The 20,112-nt window shown below is 44.1% G+C and overlaps 1 protein-coding gene across 12 annotated transcripts in view; it reads right to left on the reverse strand.

Moving 5' to 3' along the window:
- TFDP2 (transcription factor Dp-2) overlaps positions 1 to 20,112 on the reverse strand; it is a 189,468-nt gene that overhangs the window by 51,752 nt on the left and 117,604 nt on the right. For 11 of the 12 annotated variants that reach the window (XM_075937639.1, XM_075937642.1, XM_075937645.1 and 8 more), the window contains one exon: positions 1,452 to 1,573. In XM_075937639.1, the coding sequence (XP_075793754.1) occupies positions 1,452 to 1,573 (122 nt within the window). Of the gene's footprint in view, positions 1 to 1,451; positions 1,574 to 16,077; positions 19,403 to 20,112 lie in introns of those variants that run through there. The other variant, XM_075937648.1, reaches the window with a different exon arrangement.

Genomic DNA, 20,112 nt, shown 5'->3' on the forward strand with positions numbered 1-20,112 from the left:
CAGAGCGGAGAACTTTTTTTGAGTTCGGGGCCATTAAGACACACAAAAAAATCAGTCAGGGGCCGCACACAAGTGAGAAGCAAAAGAAAAAAACCCCCACTGATGTGGCCGCCATATGAGAAAAAGCAAGTCATTCCTCCCATTCCCCTTGCACATCAGAGCCTAGGGGGCCCCAGAGTAGTAGATTTTGTGTTTTCCAGTCCTGCAGTAAGACAGTGGAGAGGCTGAAGAGCCAGCGCAGGCTCCCCAATGTTGGTGGGAACCCTGAGCCTCAGGGGCCGGATCTAGGCCAACTGGGGGATGTATCCAGCCCCTCGATCTGAGATTCTCCCCCACCCTCAGCACAGACTAAGACTCAGGATTGATATAAAAATTCTATTCCCATTTCTGCAACAGACTTACTGGGTACCCTTTGACAAGTCACTTAAATTTTCCATGCCTCCTTGTTCCCATCTTTACAATTGGAAAGACATTATTGACATACATGCCACTGGTTAGAAAACTGAGGATTACTTAATGCCTGAAAATTGAGAATCCTAGAAGGAAATGCAAATTATTAATGTAAAAGCAATAATATTAATAGTTGATGTAGCATGGTCTGGCCACTTACACAGATTGTGCCTTTTCTGTCTGTCTAGATACCAGGTCATTCCTCACCATGGTATCTCAGCACTTATAGCATTCAAAAGATCCATATGCCCATTTTAAATGAATAGTAATATTTGTAGGGAAGGATATGTTGATGTTGGTCTACTGTGTATACTTGTCAGAACATCTTACTTGAAAAATTGAAAAATTAAAAGTTATCTTCAAAAGCACTGAATCAGCCTGTGATACCTAACGGTGTAGTAATGCTGAAATTAAAACAAAATAAAAGGGATCTTGAAAGATTTAAAAATTTAAAACTCGAAGCACCTTGCTCTTCAGTCAGACACCTCTAAAGTCAAGTGATTTTCACACTGTAGATCCGTAATAAGAAAACACAGCCATCAACATCATTTTGAGTTTGTTACTAGTTTTATGTCCTGTTTTTTAAAAAATGCCTGTTAAGGCATGACTGACAAACCCTTCTACTGTTGGCAAACATCAATATACTCTACAGTAAGGACACTGTAAATCCTGTATGGATTTATGAAAAGTAAGGACTTGTTTTAATTGCGCAAATACACTTAGTCCTTTCCATTAGTTCAGGAAAACAGACGTCACCACAAATCCACATACAAATTAGGTAGTGAAATGAACCCAAACTGAAATCACTGGTACATGTAGTTGCATGCTTACATATTACAGACATTAAAACTATAAAATATGTATAACAGCACACACCCTTTGAATTGTATGGGAACTAGGATACTTGAGCCAAGATACACATGCAAGAGCATACAGAAATAAAATCTGAACATGTTTCCCCCACTTTTCAGCACATATCTTTAAACAAAACAAATCCTTACCCTGGAACCCAGCCAGTGGCTTCTGTTATGTGTGTCTGAGTGACCATTGCTGGCGCTGGGGTAAATGGGCTCCCAATCAGAACGCTTCCTGAATTGGTCAGTCTTTGTGGTGTGCTTATGATCTATGAAATTTAGAAACAAATTATGTTCTATAAAACAATGTAAAAGTAAATGGACATAAATCAACATTAATCATGGTCTTAAGCAAAAGTGAAACAATTTTAGTATTATGTAAACTGCAGTCATACGTACTTAACAATGAAGAGGCATCACTTAAAAATGCAACCTCCAATTATCCTGTAACACAGTGGTTTTCAAACTATGGGTTGCAATCCAGTACTGGGTCACGGAATGTCAGGCACTGGGTCTCATTGCTTCAGGATGATCAGGTGACCAAGCAGACTACCTGCCTGTCCTGGCACCGCAGACTACACTGCACCCCAGAAACGGCTGGTAAAAGTCTGGCTTCTACGTGGGGGTGGAGAGTGCACAGGGCTCCGTGCACTGCCTCTCCACTGAGCAATAGCTCCACACTCCCATTGGCTGGAAACCTGCTCCTGGATGCTTCTGGGATGCAGCATGGTCTGTGGAACCAAGAGAGGCAGGATGCCAGTCTTAGCATCCCCGCTGCCCAGGAGCCGCTCAAGGTAAGCCCCTCCTGCCACAGCCCTGCCATGCTCAAAGCCGGAGCCCCCTCTTATATGTCAAAGCTCTCTTCCTCAGCCCCACTCTGGAGCCCACATTCCAGTCAAATTATGTTGGGTCATGAGCATCAACAATTTTCTTCAATTGAAAAAAAAAAGAAAAAAAATTTAAAGCCACTGCTGTGGCCTTAACGTGAGGTCCAGTTCCACTGTCTTTTGGCAATTTCCTTCAATTTAATGACATCACTGAGAGATAGATGTTCTTAAGTAAAAAAAGAGTATAAAATTGAACTTTTTTCCTCAAACACGTGTTTTCAAGGCATGTGTCACAGGTAAAAGGCAATTGTTCCAGTATATATATTAAAATAAAAAAGTCTGCAAGTCTGTAGAGGAATTATATAATCATATACAGGGCTTGACAAACTCCGGCGAGAGCTACTCGCCAGCCCCACACCGCGCATGAGCCAGATCGGCACTGCGCATGCGCAAAGCGCTGGTGAATGGGGCGCACGGAACGATCAGCTGAAATCTACTCGCCATGAGTGAGTAGATTCAGCGGTTTGTCGAGCCCTGATCATTTTTATATATACACACACACACACACACACACACACACACACGCACAATTATGAAATCTATACCTTAACATTCTGATTTAAATGTTGTCTACATTAAAAGAGACCCGTTGCTGGCAACAGATGCAGCTGAATCAGTTCTGAACACAGATTTCAAGCGAAGACATGGACAAAACAGTCAATTGGGAGCACAGATCAGTTTTGTAGTGTAGACAAAGTCTAAAAACACAATTGTTGTGACCTGTTGTGGCTGCATTTACAATGGCTGGTTACATACTACTAAGATACTATTTGGCCGCAACAGAAGTTAAACTATATATAAATAAAGGTTACTTACCTGTTACAGGAGTTCTTGAAGATGTACTCTGCATATTCACACTTATGGAACATGCTGACTGGATGCAGTTTGGATATAGAACTTAAACTAGCAGTTAAAGTGTTCAAATATCCTTTCCCTCAGCAGTAGCAAACATTTTGCTGGTCAGACTATAAAAGTGGGCATTGCACTCTGGCCACTTCACTTCCTTCCATTAGGTATTAGGACTCCAGCAAATAGGGGAAGATGAGCAGGGAGTGTTCATATGCAGAGTCTATCTCAGAAAACTCCAGTTATTTCATTTTCTTTTTTAAGTAGTTTCCCCAGTAATGCCATAAGCTCTGTGGGATCTAGAGTCCTATTGAACAAAGAATGAAGAACAGACTTGCCAAATGTAGCATCTGATCTGGATGCCAAGTCTAAAAAATTATGTTGCATAAAAGCGTGGCAAACACTATGTCATTGCCTTGTATATTTCAATACGTGGGATGTATCTTTTAAAAGCCACAGCCACTACTTGGGATGTATTGGAATGGTGGGAGTAGGACTGATGCTGACTTGGAAGCCTCATGAATACATAACCCACCTAATCTAAAAATGTTTTGTGTGGATCTTTTTTATTCCCTAAATAAGATCCAACCAGATTAGCAGAATAATTGACATTGTTAGTCCCATCTAAATTAAAATACGCACTTTTGATTCACATACATGACTACAGGCCCCAGGAAAAGTATAGGTAGACTGATTGATTAGTGTGATATTAAGTAGCTACTTCAGGCAAGAATTTTGGATGAAGGAATAACTCTATTTTATCTTTATGAAAAACAATGAAAGGTGGTTCAGAAATAAATGCCTGTTACTACAGCACAAAGGTACTAGTTAAAACAATTGTGAAAGCCATTTTAATGGATACATGGAAAAGTGAACACTCGCCTAAAAACTCAAATGACTGTTTTTATTGGAGGATACTCATTTGACAAACTTTTAAGAAACTTTTTCACTAAATAAGGAGTAAATAATGATTTATTATAAACACTCATATGAAATCCAGGAATAGCAGAAAAATGAACTCATATAGATGACAATGAAAGACTAGAGGATTGAAGATACAGCAAATATTCTAATATGGTTTGAACTGGAGCTGTATATGGAACAATATTGTTATCATTTGACCATAATAGAAATCTTTTTCCATTTATTCAAACATTTAGGTGTGGACTTTTTCCTAGCACTGAATAAAATATTTTGCACTTCTAGACAGCATGGCTGTTAATGATTCACTTCTGGGTCATTAAGGCAAAATCTAATGGAAGGTGACAGAAGACTCCTCTGGAAAGTTGCAGCAGGCCCAAGAACCACCATTATCGATCCCATACTATGGCTATTAGAATCACCATGGCTCCATCCTGTTTTATCTTGTTTATTACTCCCTAAATCAGTAGGAAAGGGATAAATGAACGAAGACCCCATCTTATTTTAACAGAAATTCATCTGAAAATGGCTGTTCACCTCCGCATACCCTTGAACAAAATTTGAGGCATTTTGTGCTGCAGCCAGACATGAAGTGTTCTATGTCATGGTACCCCTAAAAAGTAAAAGAAATGTATTGCTGAAACAGTTTGTGACTACTTACATATTTGTGATGCATTTCTGCTCAGTTGATCTGCAATGCTTTTGCATTTCCTTTTAGGAGTATGGCTACTAGGAATATGTCTTGTTGACTATACCAGTCCCAGTTGCCATATTCCTAATATAGAACTACAAAGAGCTGAAAGTGTATCTCCATACCCATTAATCTAAACATCTGCACAATTCAGGAGCTTGGGAGTAATGCAGAAAGGGAATTACATAACATCCTTAAGTTAAGAGTTAGTATGAGTGAGCACCCTCTGCTTCATTCAGAGACTGTGCTTATCGTTCCTTGAACCATCCTGTAGCTTATCCATGACAAAAACAACAAATCAGTTTAATTTCTGTGCCAGAAAAGATAATGGAGCAAGTAATTAAGGAAATCATCTCCAAACACTTGGAAGATAATAAGGTGATAGGCTATGTCTACACTAGCCCCCTTGTTAGAATTAAGTCCTTAGTGGAATGAGGTGTAACAGTTATTTGAACTAAGGACTTAGTTCAAATTAACGTTTGACTGCCGCGTGTAGCCATGGGCAGTTAGATCGGACTAGTGGAATTTAAAAATGGCGACTGGACGGGACCATGCAAATAAAGCCTGGGATATTTAAATCCCAGGCTTCATTTGCAAGTTTAAATGCCTACATTAGCCTCCCTAGTTCTAACTAGGGGGCTACTGTAGACATACCTATAGGGAACAGCCAGCATGGATTTGTAAAAAACGAATGTCAAACCAATCTGATAGCTTTCTTTGATAGGATAACAAGTCTTGTGGATAAGGGAGAAGCAGTGGATGTGGTATACCTAGACTTTAGTAAGACATTTGATATGGTCTCGCATGATATTCTTATCAATAAACTAGGCAAATATAACTTAGAGGGGGTTACTATAAGGTGGGTACATAACTAGCTGGATAACCATTCCCAGAGAGTAGTTATTAAGGGCTCACAATACTGCTGGAAAGGAGTATCATGATTATGAGGGTTAGCTAGCAGCCTGGGGATTAAGGGGTTAACTACACTTAGCCAGGTGGAGTGACCAGTAGGGATGTAGATGGGACTTTCAAACTGAGACAAAGGAATTTGTTTTTTTTTCTTCTCTCCTTTTTGTCTCTGGGAGTGAGTTCTCTGCAGCTACAGAGAGGGACAAGCATGCCTCTCTCTCTCCAAGACACCATTCTTCATTTTCTGTAAGTAGGGTAAAGTTTAGGTAGTTTCGTTAGGTTTTATTGTTTTAAGGATTGGGTATGGGATCTGAGATCTGGCACTGCTTAAAAGATGTTTTGGCTTTTCTTTGTAACTAAGTTCTAGGCCCATGGAGTTTCTCCATGGGTGTGTCTAGACTACATGCCTCCTTTGACGGAGGCATGTAGATTAGCCAGATCGGAAGAGGGAAATGAAGCCGCGATTAAAATAATCGCGGCTTCATTTAAATTTAAATGGCTGCCCCGATCTGCCGATCAGCTGTTTGTCGGCAGATCGGGGGAGTCTGGACGCGATGCCCCGACAAAGAAGCCTTTCTTCATCGACACAGGTAAGCCTGGGGGAGTCTGGACGCGATGCCCCGACAAAGAAGCCTTTCTTCATCGACACAGGTAAGCCTCGTGAAACCAGGCTTACCTGTGTCGATGAAGAAAGGCTTCTTTGTCGGGGCATCGCGTCCAGACTCCCCCGATCTGCCGACAAACAGCTGATCGGCAGATCGGGGCAGCCATTTAAATTTAAATGAAGCCGCGATTATTTTAATCGCGGCTTCATTTCCCTCTTCCGATCTGGCTAATCTACATGCCTCCGTCGAAGGAGGCATGTAGTCTAGACACACCCTATGAGTATATTTTGTTACCTTCCTATCTAGTACTTATGCTTGCAACAGGAATACTGTTGTAATAATAAAAGTTCTTTCCTTTCTTTTTATTAACCTGGCATTGGTTAATAGTGTGCCCTGATTTTTATTTTAGGGGTGAGATTTCCCAAATGATCTTTCCCCTGGTTTCTTGAGCAACATTTGGGTGGTGGCAGCGGAAGTTTTATTCCCAGGATCTAGGTTTTTAAGATTTTGGGGGAAGTTTTATACCAAAGCCCGGTAGATAAGGCTTTGGGGTACACTTGCTGGCCCCCAGTTCTGCATTTATCATGCCAGAGTGGGGAAGGAGCCATGACAAGGAGTAACAAGTGGGGTTCCGCAGGGGTATGTTTTGGGACCGGTTCTGTTCAATATCTTCATCAACCATTTAGATATTGGCATAGAGAGTGTGCTTATTAAGTTTGCAGATGATACCAAGCTTGGAGGGGTTGCAACTGCTTTGGAGGATAGGGTCATAATTCAAAATGATCTGGAGAAATGGTCTGAGGTAAACAGGATGAAGTTTAATAAAGACAAATGCAAAGTGCTCCACTCAGGAAGGAACAATCAGTTTCACACATACAGAATGGGAAGCAACTGTCTAGGAAGGAGTATGGCAGAAAGGGATCTAGGGGTTATAGTGAACCACAAGCTAAATAGGAGTCAACAGTGTGACGCTGTTGCAAAAAAAAAAGCCAACATTATTCTAGGATGCATTAACAGGTGTGTTGTGAGTAAGAAATGAGAAGTCATTCTTCCACTCTACTCTGTGCTGATTAGGCCTCACTTGGAGTATTGTGTCCAGTTCTGGGCATCCCATTTCAAGAAATGTGGAGAAACTGGAGAAGGTTCAGAGAAGAGAAACAAGAATGATTAAAGGTCTAGAGAACATGACCTATGAAGGAAGACTGAAAGAACTGGGCTTGTTTAGTTTGGAAAAGAGAAGACTGAGAGGAGACATGATAGCAGTTTTCAGGTATCTAAATGGGTGTCACAAGGAGGAGGGAGAAAACTTGTTCTTCCTGGCCTCTGAGGATAGAACAAGAAGCAATGGGCTTAAACTGCAGCAAGGGAGGTTTAGGTTGGACATTAGGAAAAAGTTCCTAACTGTCAGGGCGGTTACACACTGGAATAAGTTGCCTAGGGAGGTTGTGGAATCTCCATCTCTGGAGATATTTAAGAGTAGGTTAGATAAATGTCTATCAGGGATGGTCTAGACAGTATTTGGTCCTGTCATGAGGACAGGGGACTGGACTCGATGACCTCTCGAGGTTCCTTCCAGTTCTAGTATTCTATGAGGGCCTTGAATCAAGGGCGTTGATGTGCAATTTCCTTTCTGAATTACTTCAATGATCCTGAATTATTCAAATACTTATAAGAAACTTCCAGCATAAATTGGATGCATCTAGTGCGATTATCACTGAAAACATGGGAGGATGGAAACATTACATTGTAATGAGTCCACCTATCCTTCTTGGAGTAATCAGTATCCTATGCTTACTTGCTGATGCTGGGGCTGAATTTTTTCAGTATCCAATATTCCAAATGCCTCACTTGTAGATGAGCATACCATAGGGAGTTATGTTTGTTGCTTAAGCCAGGAGACCCATTAATGACGAAAAGAAAGGATTTGTTTTGGACATGAATATGGAGGGAAGTTTCTTTGATGGAAGTCTGATAAACCAATCATCTAAATAAGGGGAGATGAAAATACCCTGTCTCTCGTAAGTGCACAAGTACCACCACCGACAAGCATTTTTTTAAAAAATGCTTAGCGCCTAGAAGGCCAAAGGCGGGGAACTTGTATTGAAAATTCTCTTTTCCTATGACAAAATGTAGCTATTTGCAGTGAGTTGGTCTTATGGATATGTGAAAATAAGCATACTTTAAATCAACAACATTGAACTAATTCTGTTGGGAAAGAAGGAATTACAGAAGCGGAAGTGGAACCTGTTTATGGAACAATTCAGTTTCCTCTGGTCCAATATTGGATGGAGATCCCTACTACATTTTTTTCTTTACACTAGAAAGTATTTTGAATAAAATTACTCTGGCCATCCATAATACTATTAACAAACAATGATAACTATTCCCATAGATCATGTAAGTATCATGCCATAACTTCCTGTACATCAAAATTCTCATTCCAAATGGGCAGCTGAAAAGGATTTTCTTCCTAATGTATCCATCATCTTGACCTCCTTATCAGGAGTTTTATGCTTTATCTCTCCTAGAGCACTGAACTGTGGCCTCTCCCACCAGAGAAATTTGGGTGGATGCATATGGAACACTTGAAACCTTTATCAGATCCCTCAAGAGGATTATTGGCTTCCACAGACATTGGTTCAGCTGATTTAGTAAGTTTAGCAATAAAGGTGAAATAATTCTGCTTGTGGCGTATTAACCTAAAATAGCAAACACTGGGTCTGAAGTCCTCTTCAACAGCTTTTAAAGGCATGCCCAGAGTCTGAGTCATTATAACCATTAGTTTAATACAAGAACTACATTATGTAAAGGGAAAGAAAATGATATCCCTAAGATTATCATCTGGAATGTTTGACCCTCCATTTCTGTCTCTGTCTCATGAGTACATTTGATTAACATCGTTCCTCCTCCTATAACAGCATGTCAGGAATGAGGACTGATCCAGTGTCTTCATCTCAGATGACTACTACTGCAGAAAGTCTGTAAAAATTCTGGGTACCTTGGAAAGGCCAAATGGGAGCACCATATATGCATATTGGTGGCCAGCCACTATGAATCAAAGATGCTTGTGATGATTTTGATAAATGAGATGAAAATATGCACCCTTTAGATCGATGGTTGCAAAATAAATCCATAACTGGCAGCAAAGGAATTATTGGGGTCAGAGATAACATGCGGAACCAAAACTTTCAAATGTATTTATTTAAATGCCTTAAATCCAGCACTGTCATAGATGGGTATAAGTTGTTCAGGAAGGATAGATAGAGAAGAAAAGGTGGAGGAGTTGAACAGTATGGAAGAGCTGTATGATTGCTCAGAACTCCACTATGAAATTAGAGGTGAGAGCAACAAGAGTGATGTTGTGGTGAGTATTTGCTATAGACCACCAGGAGAATGAGTTAAATGAGTCTTTCTTTGGACAACTAACATAAGTTTCAAGATCACAGGCTCCAGTTCTCATTGTGAACTTCAATCACTCCACATTTACTAGGAGAGCAATACAGCACTGCACAGACAATCCACAAGTTTTTAGAGAATGTTGGAAAAACTTCATGGTGCAAGTGGTGCAGGAATCTAATAGGGGTCATGCTCTTCTTGAACTGTTGTTCACAAATAGGGAATAATTGATAAGGGAAGTAGAAGTATGTTGCAAGCAGGGCAGCGATGACCATGAGATGGTCAAATTCAGAATCATGACAAAAGGAAGAAAGGAGAGCAGCAGAATATGTAACCTGGACTCCAGAAAAGCAAACTGACTCCCTCAGGAACAACTGGGAAGGGGTAAGAAGTCCAGGAGAGCTGGCTATATGTTAAAGAACCCTTATTGAGAGCGCAAGAACAAACCATCCTGATGTGCAGAAAGAATAGCATATATGGCAGGTAATCAGCTTGGCTTTACTAAGAAATCTTCAGTGAGCTTAAGCATAAAAAGGAGTCTTACAAGAAGTAGAAAGTTTGACAGAAGACATGGGAGGAGCTTAAAAATACTGCTTGAGTATGCAGGGGAGTAACTAGAAAGGCCAAAGCACAATTGGAGTTACAGCTAGAAAGGTATATGATGGATAACAAGAACAGTTTCTACTAGTATGTTAGCAACAAGAAGATGGCCAGGAAAATTGTGGAACCCTTACAGAAAGGGGAAGGCAACCTAGTGACAGATTGTAAAGAAGTCCGTCCCACTTCCCCGTGGGTCCCTTCTCTCCCTTCCCGCTTTAGTACGTATTGCCCCGCCGCGATCCTTCTGCAAGGTAGTTGTGGCTTTCCCTTTTCCGCTATTGCCCCGAGTTGGGGTTGAGGGGGGCCCACCATCGCTCCATGCCCCAGCCCAGGGCCCTAAGGTGGGGGTGTCCTACCTGTCCGCCACCCACCTGGCTGACAGGGCTAACCGCCACAACGCGCCAGCCCGCAAGCGGAGCTCCAGCCGCCCACCCTGGGCTACTTCCTCAACCCCTGTTCTCCTCTGGCTTTCCTTCAGCCTTCCTCTCTCTGCCTCCAACTCCCTTCCCCTTCAGTCCTCTCCTCCTCCCCACTTGTCCCATCCGTTCTTCCCTTTTTAATGGCCGCCGACTCCTCGCCTGTGTCGGGCGTTTCCTTTCCTTCCCCATCCCCGCCAACCCGTACCCATCTGTTCCCTCCTATGCATGCGTTGGCGCCTGGGCCTTCGTTGCGCAAGACACATGCGTGGATGTCTGATGGGCCGCCGCTCTCTGGCCCTGCCTCCACCACTGGCTTTTCTCCCGGCGTGAGGTCAGGCAGAGGTGGCCCACCTCTGTCCTTACTTGGGCCCCGAATTGGAGGCGTGCGGGGTTCCAGGACACCACCACACAGATGACGTGGAAAATACTGAAATACTCAATGCCTTTTTTTTTTTAACCTAGGTCTTCACAGACAAGGTCAGCTCCCAGACTGCTGCACTGGGCAGCACAGTACAGGGAGAAGGTGGGCAGCCCTTGGTTAGGACTATTTAGAAAAACTTGAACTGCACAAGCTTATGGGGCCAGATCTAATGCATCTGAGGGTCTGTCTAACTACAAAACTAGGTCAAATGTATTTAAGTCCATCTTTAGCATCTGATTTTATAAAGCTGAAAGTACATGTCCTCACTATCCACAATTGGCTGGTGGAGTTTATCCCCACTACCGTAAGGTATGTCTACGCTACAGCGTTAATTCGAGTTACCTTAATTTGAATGAACTGTTTCAAATTAAGGTAACTCGAAATAACACATCTAGACAAAAAAAACTTTCGAAATAGTGCGCCCACACTGAGTGGACCCTGAACTGAACCCCGGACAGACAGTTCTCAGGGTTCCCCACTTGCTTGTTTACCTCGATGAGGGACAGCAAAGCAGTCCTGTCTTGGATTGCCCTGGTCATTGCCATCAGCCCAGCTGCACTTGCTGCAGGCTGCCATCCAGGGGGTCAATAGGGGGGCTGTCAGGATCCAGGAGGCCCTGCAGGAGAGTGTCCACCCCAAGGAGCCCTCAGAGCCACCACGGTCCTCTCCACCAGGGACTTGTGCCCCATTTCTCCCTCAGGTCCTTCCACTTACCCTTCCTTCAAACAAAAGACACGCATGTTCAAAAATAGAAACTGGGTTTACTGAACAAAACTGGGGGAGGGAGAGATGAACCTCTGGGGAGACTGGGAAAAGGAGGTGGGAGAGGGGAAGAGAGGAGGTGGGAGAGGGAAACCTGGGAGGAGGGAGCTGGAAGGGGGAAGCAAGGGGAAGAAGTGGGAGGGGAAGCTCAGGGCCCAGGGTTAGGGGTCTCGCCGGACCAACTTGATTTTCATGCAAACCTGTTCCTGGGTTCGCATGTGGCCTTTGGTGGCGAGGCTGGCAGCTATCCGGCCATAGATGGCCACATTCCTCCATCTAGTGCAGACGTCGTGGACGTTGGGGGCATCCCCCCCCCAAACCTGATTAAAGATCCATGATCTCATCCACGTGGGCACAAATGATACTGCCAGGTGTGACACTGAGCGGATCAAGTGTGACTACAGGGCTTTGGGAGTACGGGTGAAGGAGTTTGGAGCGCAGGTGGTATTCTCTTCTATCCTTCCTGTCAAAGGTAGGGGCCCGGGCAGAGAGAGGTGCATCCTGGAGGTGAATGCCTGGCTGCGACGATGGTGTCGCCAGGAGGGATTCGGCTTCCTTGATCACGGGGTGCTCTTCCAGGAAGGACTGCTTGGCGGAGATGGAGTTCACCTTTCTAGGAGCGGGAAGGCCTTGTTTGGACACAGACTGGCTAACCTTGTGAGGAGGGCTTTAAACTAGGTTTGTTGGGGGCAGGTGAGCAAAGCCCACAGGTAAGTGCTGCATGTGTGGGACTGGGAGATGGGTTGGAAATGGGGGGGACTACGGCCTATAATGGCAAGGAGAAAGGAGGGTCAGGGCACAACAGGGAGGCAAGATCAAATCAGTATCTTAGATGCCTATATACAAATGCGAGAAGTATGGGTAATAAGCAGGAAGAACTGGAATTGCTAACCAATAAATACAACTATGATATCATTGGTATTACAGAAACCTGGTGGGATGGGACGCATGATTGGAATGTTGGTATGGAAGGGTACGGCTTGCTCAGGAAGGACAGACAGGGAAAAAAGGGAGGAGGGGTTGCCTTGTATATTAAAAATGTACACACTTGGACTGAAGTGGAGATGAATGTAGGAGATAGCTGTGTAGAGACTCTCTGGGTTAAGCTAAAAGGGGTAAAAAACGAGGGTGATATCATGCTAGGAATCTACTACAGGCCACCTAGCAAGGTGGAAGAGGTGGATGAGGCCTTTTTTAAACAATTAACAAAACTATCCAAAGATCAAGATTTGGTGGTGATGGGGGACTTCAACTATCCAGACATTTGTTGGGAAACTAACACAGCGAGGCACAGGCTATCCAATAAGTTTCTGGACTGCATTGGAGACAACTTTCTGTTTCAGAAGGTTGAAAAAGCTACCAGAGGAGAAGCTGTTCTGGATTTGGTTTTAACAAATAGGGAGGAACTAGTTGAGAACTTGAAAGTGGAAGACAGTATAGGGGACAGTGATCACGAAATAATAGAGTTCATGATCTTAAGGAAAGGTAGAAGGGAGACCAGCACAATTGAGGTAATGGATTTCAGGAAGGCAGATTTTGATAAGCTCAGAGAACTTGTAGGTAAGGTCCCATGGGAAGCAAGACTGAAGGGAAAAACAACTGAGGAGAGTTTGAAATACTTCCAAGGGACGTTGTTAAGGGCCCAAAAGCAAACAATTCCGCTGTGTAGGAAAGATAGAAAATATGGCAAAAGACCAGCTTGGCTTAACAAGGAGATCTTGCACGATCTCAAAATAAAAAAGGAGTCATATAAAAAATGGAAACTAGGACAACTAACAAAGGATGAATATAGGCAAGCAACACGGGAATGCAGGGGCAAGATTAGAAAGGCAAAGGCACAAAATGAGATCAAACTAGCTACAGGCATAAAGGGAAACAAGAAGACTTTTTATAAATACATTAAAAGCAAGAGGAAGACCAAGGACAGGGTAGGCCCACTACTTAGTGAGGAAGGAGAAGCAGTAACAGGAAACTTGGAAATGGCGGAGATGCTCAATGACTTCTTTGTTTCGGTCTTCACCAAGAAGTCTGGAGGTGTGCCTAACGTAGTGAATACAAGCAGAGAGAGGGTAGGTTTAGAAGATAGGATTCACAAAGAACAAGTTAAAAGTCACTTAGGAAAGTTAGATGTCAGCAAGTCACCAGGTCCTGATGAAATGCATCCCAGGATACTCAAGGAGCTGATAGAGGAGGTATCTGAGCCTTTAGCTATGATCTTTGAAAAATCATGGCAGACAGGGGAGATTCCAGAAGACTGGAAAAGGGCAAATATTGTGCCCATCTATAAAAAGGGGAATAAGAACAACCCAGGAAACTACAGACCGGTCAGTTTAACGTCTGTCCCAGGGAAGATAATGGAGCAGGTAATTAAGGAAATCCTATGCAAACACTTGGAAGGTAATAAAGTGATAGGGAATAGCCAGCATGGGTTTGTGAAGAACAAGTCATGCCAAACTAATCTGATAGCTTTCTTTGATAAGATAACGAGCCTTGTGGATAAGGGAGAAGCGGTGGATGTCATATACCTAGACTTTAGTAAGGCATTTGATACAGTCTCGCATGATATTCTTATTGATAAACTAGGCAAATATAACTTAGATAGGGCCACGATAAGGTGGGTGCATAATTGGCTGGATAACCGTAGTCAGAGAGTTGTTGTTAACGGTTCTAAATCCTGCTGGAAAGGGATAACAAGTGGAGTTCCGCAAGGGTCTGTTTTGGGACCCGTACTGTTCAATATCTTCATCAATGATGTAGATATTGGGATAGAGAGTACGCTTATTAAGTTTGCGGATGATACCAAACTGGGTGGGGTTGCGACTTCTTTGGAGGATAGGGACATAATTCAAAATGACCTTAGCAAGTTAGAGAAATGGTCAGAGGTAAACAGGATGAGGTTTAATAAAGAGAAATGCAAAGTGCTCCACTTAGGAAGGAACAATCAGTTCCATACATACAAGATGGGAAGCGACTGTCTAGGAAGGAGCATGGCAGAAAGGGATCTAGGGGTCATAGTGGACCACAAGTTGAATATGAGTCAACAGTGTGATGCTGTTGCCAAAAAAGCAAATATGATTCTAGGTTGTATCAACAGGTGTGTTGTAAGCAAAACTCGTGAAGTCATTCTGCCGCTCTACTCTGCACTAGTTAGGCCTCAGCCGGAGTACTGTGTCCAGTTCTGGGCGCCACATTTCAAGAAAGATGTGGAGAAATTGGAAAGGGTACAGAGAAGAGCGACAAGAATGATTAAAGGTCTAGAGAACATGACCTATGAAGCCAGGCTTCATGAACTGGGCTTGTTTAGTTTGGAAAAAAGAAGATTAAGGGGGGACATGATAGCGGTTTTCAAATATCTAAAAGGGTGTCACAAGGAGGAAGGAGAAAATTTGTTCCTCTTGGTTTCTGAGGACAGTACAAGGAGTAATGGGCTTAAAGTGCAGAAAGGGAGGTTTAGATTGGACATTAGGAAAAAATTCCTAACTGTCAGGGTGGTCAAATATTGGAATAAATTGCCAAGGGAGGTGGTGGAATCTCCCTCTCTGGAGATATTTAAGAACAGGTTAGATAGACATCTGTCAGGGATGGTATAGGTGGAGCTTGGTCCTGCCTTGAGGGCGGGGGGCTGGACTCGATGACCTCTTGAGGTCCCTTCCAGTCCTATTATTCTATGATTCTATGATCTCCACCCTGGACCAGGAAGGAGCCCACCTTCTCCGGCCCGTCAGGCTCCTGGGAGCTGGCACACTGCTTCTGGGGAGTGGTGGAGGACTGGCTGCCAGTGGCTTGCTGGCTCATGTTTTGGGGCCACTGGGTCAGGGGGCCCGGTGGCCACTGCTGGCTCTGGGCTGGCAGGCTTTAATGGTTCCGGGGCTGGGGGAGAGGAGAGTAAGTTTTCCTGGTTGTGCCCAGAGTGGCTACCAGGACTCCTTGGGAAAGGCTGGAGGCCCCCTATTTCAAATTACGTGTCTACACAGCACTTAATTCAAAATAGCTATTTCGAAGTTGGCATTATTCCTCATAGAATAAGGTTTACCAAATTCGAATTAAGCGCTCCGCTATTTCAAATTAATTTCGAAATAGCGGATTGCATATATAGGTGCTATTAAAGTTCATTCAAAATAATGGCTGTTATTTCGAATTAACTTTGCAGTGTAGACATACCCATAGCTAGCAACAATTCACAGAGCAATGCACATTCCTGCTCTGGTCCTGCTGCCCATTTGAATTCTACGTTACCCTCCCAATGCCTGATGAAACAAAAACATTGTTGCAGGTGGTTTTGGGTACATGTCATCAGCTTTCCATGATGCACTTACCTTCTTTCTGCCTCTCTCCTCTTTGAAAGCAATGGCAAACAAACATTTTGAGCCTTTTTCCCCTAAGTTATCTGTCCAGACACCATAGCATGGCAAGCATGGAAAGCTGCATGGCTGTTGTAATCATTGCAAACACCTCAAGTGATATCCTGTGGTATGTCCAGAGCTTAGCCAGGAGCTGCTGGCATGAAGATGAATGTGAGGCAGACATGTACACAAATGTGCTGGAAACAATGAAATGGAGCAATTGGCATATGCTGGCGGCAGTCAGGCATGTTGATACAGCATAATGCCAATTCTGGTCACAGGAAACAAGCACAGACTGGTGGGACTGCATAATTATGCAGGTACAGGTTGGGGAACAGTGGCTTCAAAATTTTCGTACCTGTAAAGTCACTTCCTTGGAATTCTGTGAACTGCTTTCCCCCTCCCTGATGTGCAGCAATACCAAAATAAGACTAGCACTGACAGTTGGGAAATGAGTGGAGATAACCTTAATGAAGTTTGTAATGCCAGACTGCTACTGGTCAGTCAGGAATCAATTCAGAGTAGGTAAAAATCTACAGTGGGAGCTGCTGTGAATCAAGTAGCCAAGGCAATCAACACTCTTCTGCTAGGAAGGACAGTGGCTCTGGGAAACACGGATGGTTTGCTGCAATGGGGTTCCCTAATTGTGGTGGGGCTATAGACGGAACACATATCCCTATCTTGGCACCAGACCACCTTAGAAAAAGTGTATATATTGTAAGGGGTTCTTCTCAGTGGTGGTTCAAGCACTTATGAATCACAAAGGCTATTTCACTGACATCACCATGGAATGGTTGGGAAAGGTGCATGACACATGCATCTTTAGAAACTCCGATCAATTCACAAAGTTGCAAGAAAGAACTATCTTCTCAGACCAGAAAATTACCACTGGTGGGGATGAAATGCCAATTGTTATCTCTGGAGACTCAGTCTACCATATGCTCCCATGACTCACGAACCCGTACTGAGGCAGCCTAGACAGTAATAAGGAGCAGTTCAACTACAGGCTAAGCAAGGGAAGAATGGTAGTAAAATGTGCCTTGGGTAATTTAAAAGGCTACTGGTGCTTTTTACTGATTCGGTTAGCCTTCAGTGAAAGCAACACTCCCACTGCTGTTGCTGCTCGCTACGTGCTGCATGATACTGGTGAAAGTCAGGGGGAAAAGTCTGCAGTGGGGTGGGCAGTTATGGGAGATTGCCTGGCGGCCAATTATGAGCAACTAGACATCAGGACAAAAAGGAGAGCACATCAAGGTGCACTGCAAATTAGAAAGTCTTTGAAAACCAGTTTCATGAATTCCCAGACAGACAATGATGTGACAGTTATGTGTTGCTCATTACCGAACTACCCCCTGTTGTACATGTACTGCCCTATAAACCACACTCCCCCCCATCCAGAGCTGGCACAGTGAATAAAGATCCTATTGTTCTGAATTCATGCACCTTTATTTAAGGCAAACAGTAAAAACAGACATCACCAAACAACAAAGGAAACCTGGGTGTAACAAGCGTCTGAAAACACAGGGGAGGGGAAGCACAAGGCCGTGGGGTTTATTACAATTGTTCTGAATGGCTATGAGAATGACAACTTTCTGCACCATGAATCATTCCCTAGAGTTGAGTGAAAGGGTTCCTGGAACTTCCTTCTCCCCTCTCCTGGACTTAAGGGCACCTGGGAAAGGAGGATATTGAACTTGGTGAGGAGAGGTGGCTTAACAATGGGCACAGAGGGGCTCTGTGGTCTAGCTGACTTTCCTGCACCTCTACCATCTACCTCATCAGGTCTGTTTGCTCCTCCCATAATCCTCAACATCTTTGGTAGTATGCTCATGTTTCCTGCATGCTTTCCTGTTCTTGGTTCACTACTTATAACCTCTAACAGCATGTACATCCATGCATAGAGTTTCACCCTATCAATGTGAGCGGATTGCATGGAATGCATGAGCTTGTTTAATATGTTATAGCATGTACTTTTTTTGCCTTCTAATCTACAGCAGTCTCTCTGCTGGAATAGAGGCAGGTGCCAGACAAGCCTCCTGCATTGGGCAGGGAGGGGACAGTAACATGAGTAGACTTGTCAGGGTCAGAGAGCAGGACAGGGAGCTGCTGCTGTAAGAATCTACTGAGACCAGGACGTTTCGCTGCTCTGCTTTCTGCTGTAATAATGCCAGAACTCTTACTGCTGGCTTCGTGTGGTAAGGTGTTCTATCATAGAGGAAGGAATAAGGTAGCACTCCCAAGGCTGTCCTTACAAATTATTAGGCAGTACACAAAGGACAACGCCCCCAACTTCTGCCAGGGGGCCTGGGGCTGGCTTCACTCCATCTCTCCCTTGCTGCTCCAGCCGGGGAGGGGGACTGGCGGCTCCTGCTAGGGGCTTACTTCCATCCCTCCCCCATTCTGCATGGCTCCTGTTGGGTGGCTGAGGCTTCTCTCATCTTCCCTCCCCCGCAGTTTATCAGGACTTGAGGACTTCCCTGAGGCTGGAGCAGAGCTGCACAGACTGGGGGCTTCTCTCTGCCCTCAATCTGGCAGCAGGGAGCCCTCATTAGCTGACTTGTTCTGGCCACGAGCAGATGCAGGGAGAAGCCCTGCAGCAGCCATGAGCATACAAGCACACATTGCTGCACAGTACCTCCAGGAGAGCTCTGTAGAGATATCCCATCTCCAAGCATATAAACAGAATTTTCCAGGGAGCACACACTGTGTAGCTTAACTGGCTGCCACTGCATCCCAATTGTTCAGGGCAAATTAAATATTAAACTCAATTACATTTAACAACCATTGTGTGATTATAAGTGTGCACTCACCAGAGGTAGATTCCCTATTATAAATGTCTAGCAACAATAATTCCTGGTAGAGAATTAGCTTCAGAATTAGCAAGAGGTCTTGGCTGTTGGGTAGGACAGATCCTCCGCTTTCCTGCTAAGAATTCTCCTCCTCGTCATCAACAATTTCCTTCTTGTTGCCTGAGGCTTCTCGCAGAATTGCATGGGAGGTATCCATGGAGAATTTTGAGATACTGGTCAGGTCCTCCCCTAAAATGCCAAGCAGCTGCTCACAGAAGTGGCATGTCTGTAGTTCTGACCCAGTACGACAGTTTACCACCTCTGTCTTCTGGTACACTTGCCTGAGGTTCCTTTATTTTCATGTGTCACTGATGTGTGGCATTGCTGTAGTCTCCTCAGCTGACCCCAGGCTCCATGTGGAGCTGCCGCTTTGAAACGCTGCATGCAGTCTGATGCCAGGCTGTTTCAAAGCGGCAGTGCCGCATGGAGCCCAGGGTCAGTGGAGGAGTCCTAGCTGATCCTGGGCTCCATGCGGTGCAGCCTTCGGACACCCCAGCTGGCCCGCGCTGTATGCGGCGTTTCAAAGCAGCAGCACCGTGTGGAGCCTCAGGCTCCAAGCAGCGCTGCCGCTTTGAAGTACTCCCAATTTCCTCCCCCCTTGTGTCTCTGACAGAGGTAGCAAGGGGGGGGGAAGCGACTCGTCGACTAGCCTGTTAACTACGTGATAAACATTTGCCTATCAGATAGTTGACTAGTCAGCTAGTCTTTCACATCCCTAGTGGATATGGGGAAAGTGGTGGAAGTTATATAACTTGATTTTAGCAAAGCTTTTGATAGAGGCTTCCACAGTATTCTTGCCAAGAAGTTAAAGTAATATGGATCGGATGAATGGATTATAAGGTGGATAGAAAGCTGGATAGATTTTGGGGCTCAATGAGTACTGATCAGTGGCTCAATGTCTAGTTGGCAGCTGGCACCAAGCAGAGTGGCCTAGAGGTTCATCCTAGGTCTGGTTTTGTTCAACATCTTCATTAATGAACTGGATGATGGGACAGATTACACTCTCAGCAAATTCATGGATGAAATTAAGCTGAGCGGAGAGATATAGACCAGAAAGACCTAGACAAATTGGCCCAAAAAGAAATGTAATGACATTCAACAGGGACAAGTGCAGAGTCCAGCACTTATGATGGAAGAATCCTAAGCTGGGGATCAACTG

Source organism: Pelodiscus sinensis, chromosome 10, assembly GCF_049634645.1.
Source record: "Pelodiscus sinensis isolate JC-2024 chromosome 10, ASM4963464v1, whole genome shotgun sequence".
NCBI lineage: Eukaryota > Metazoa > Chordata > Testudines > Trionychidae > Pelodiscus > Pelodiscus sinensis.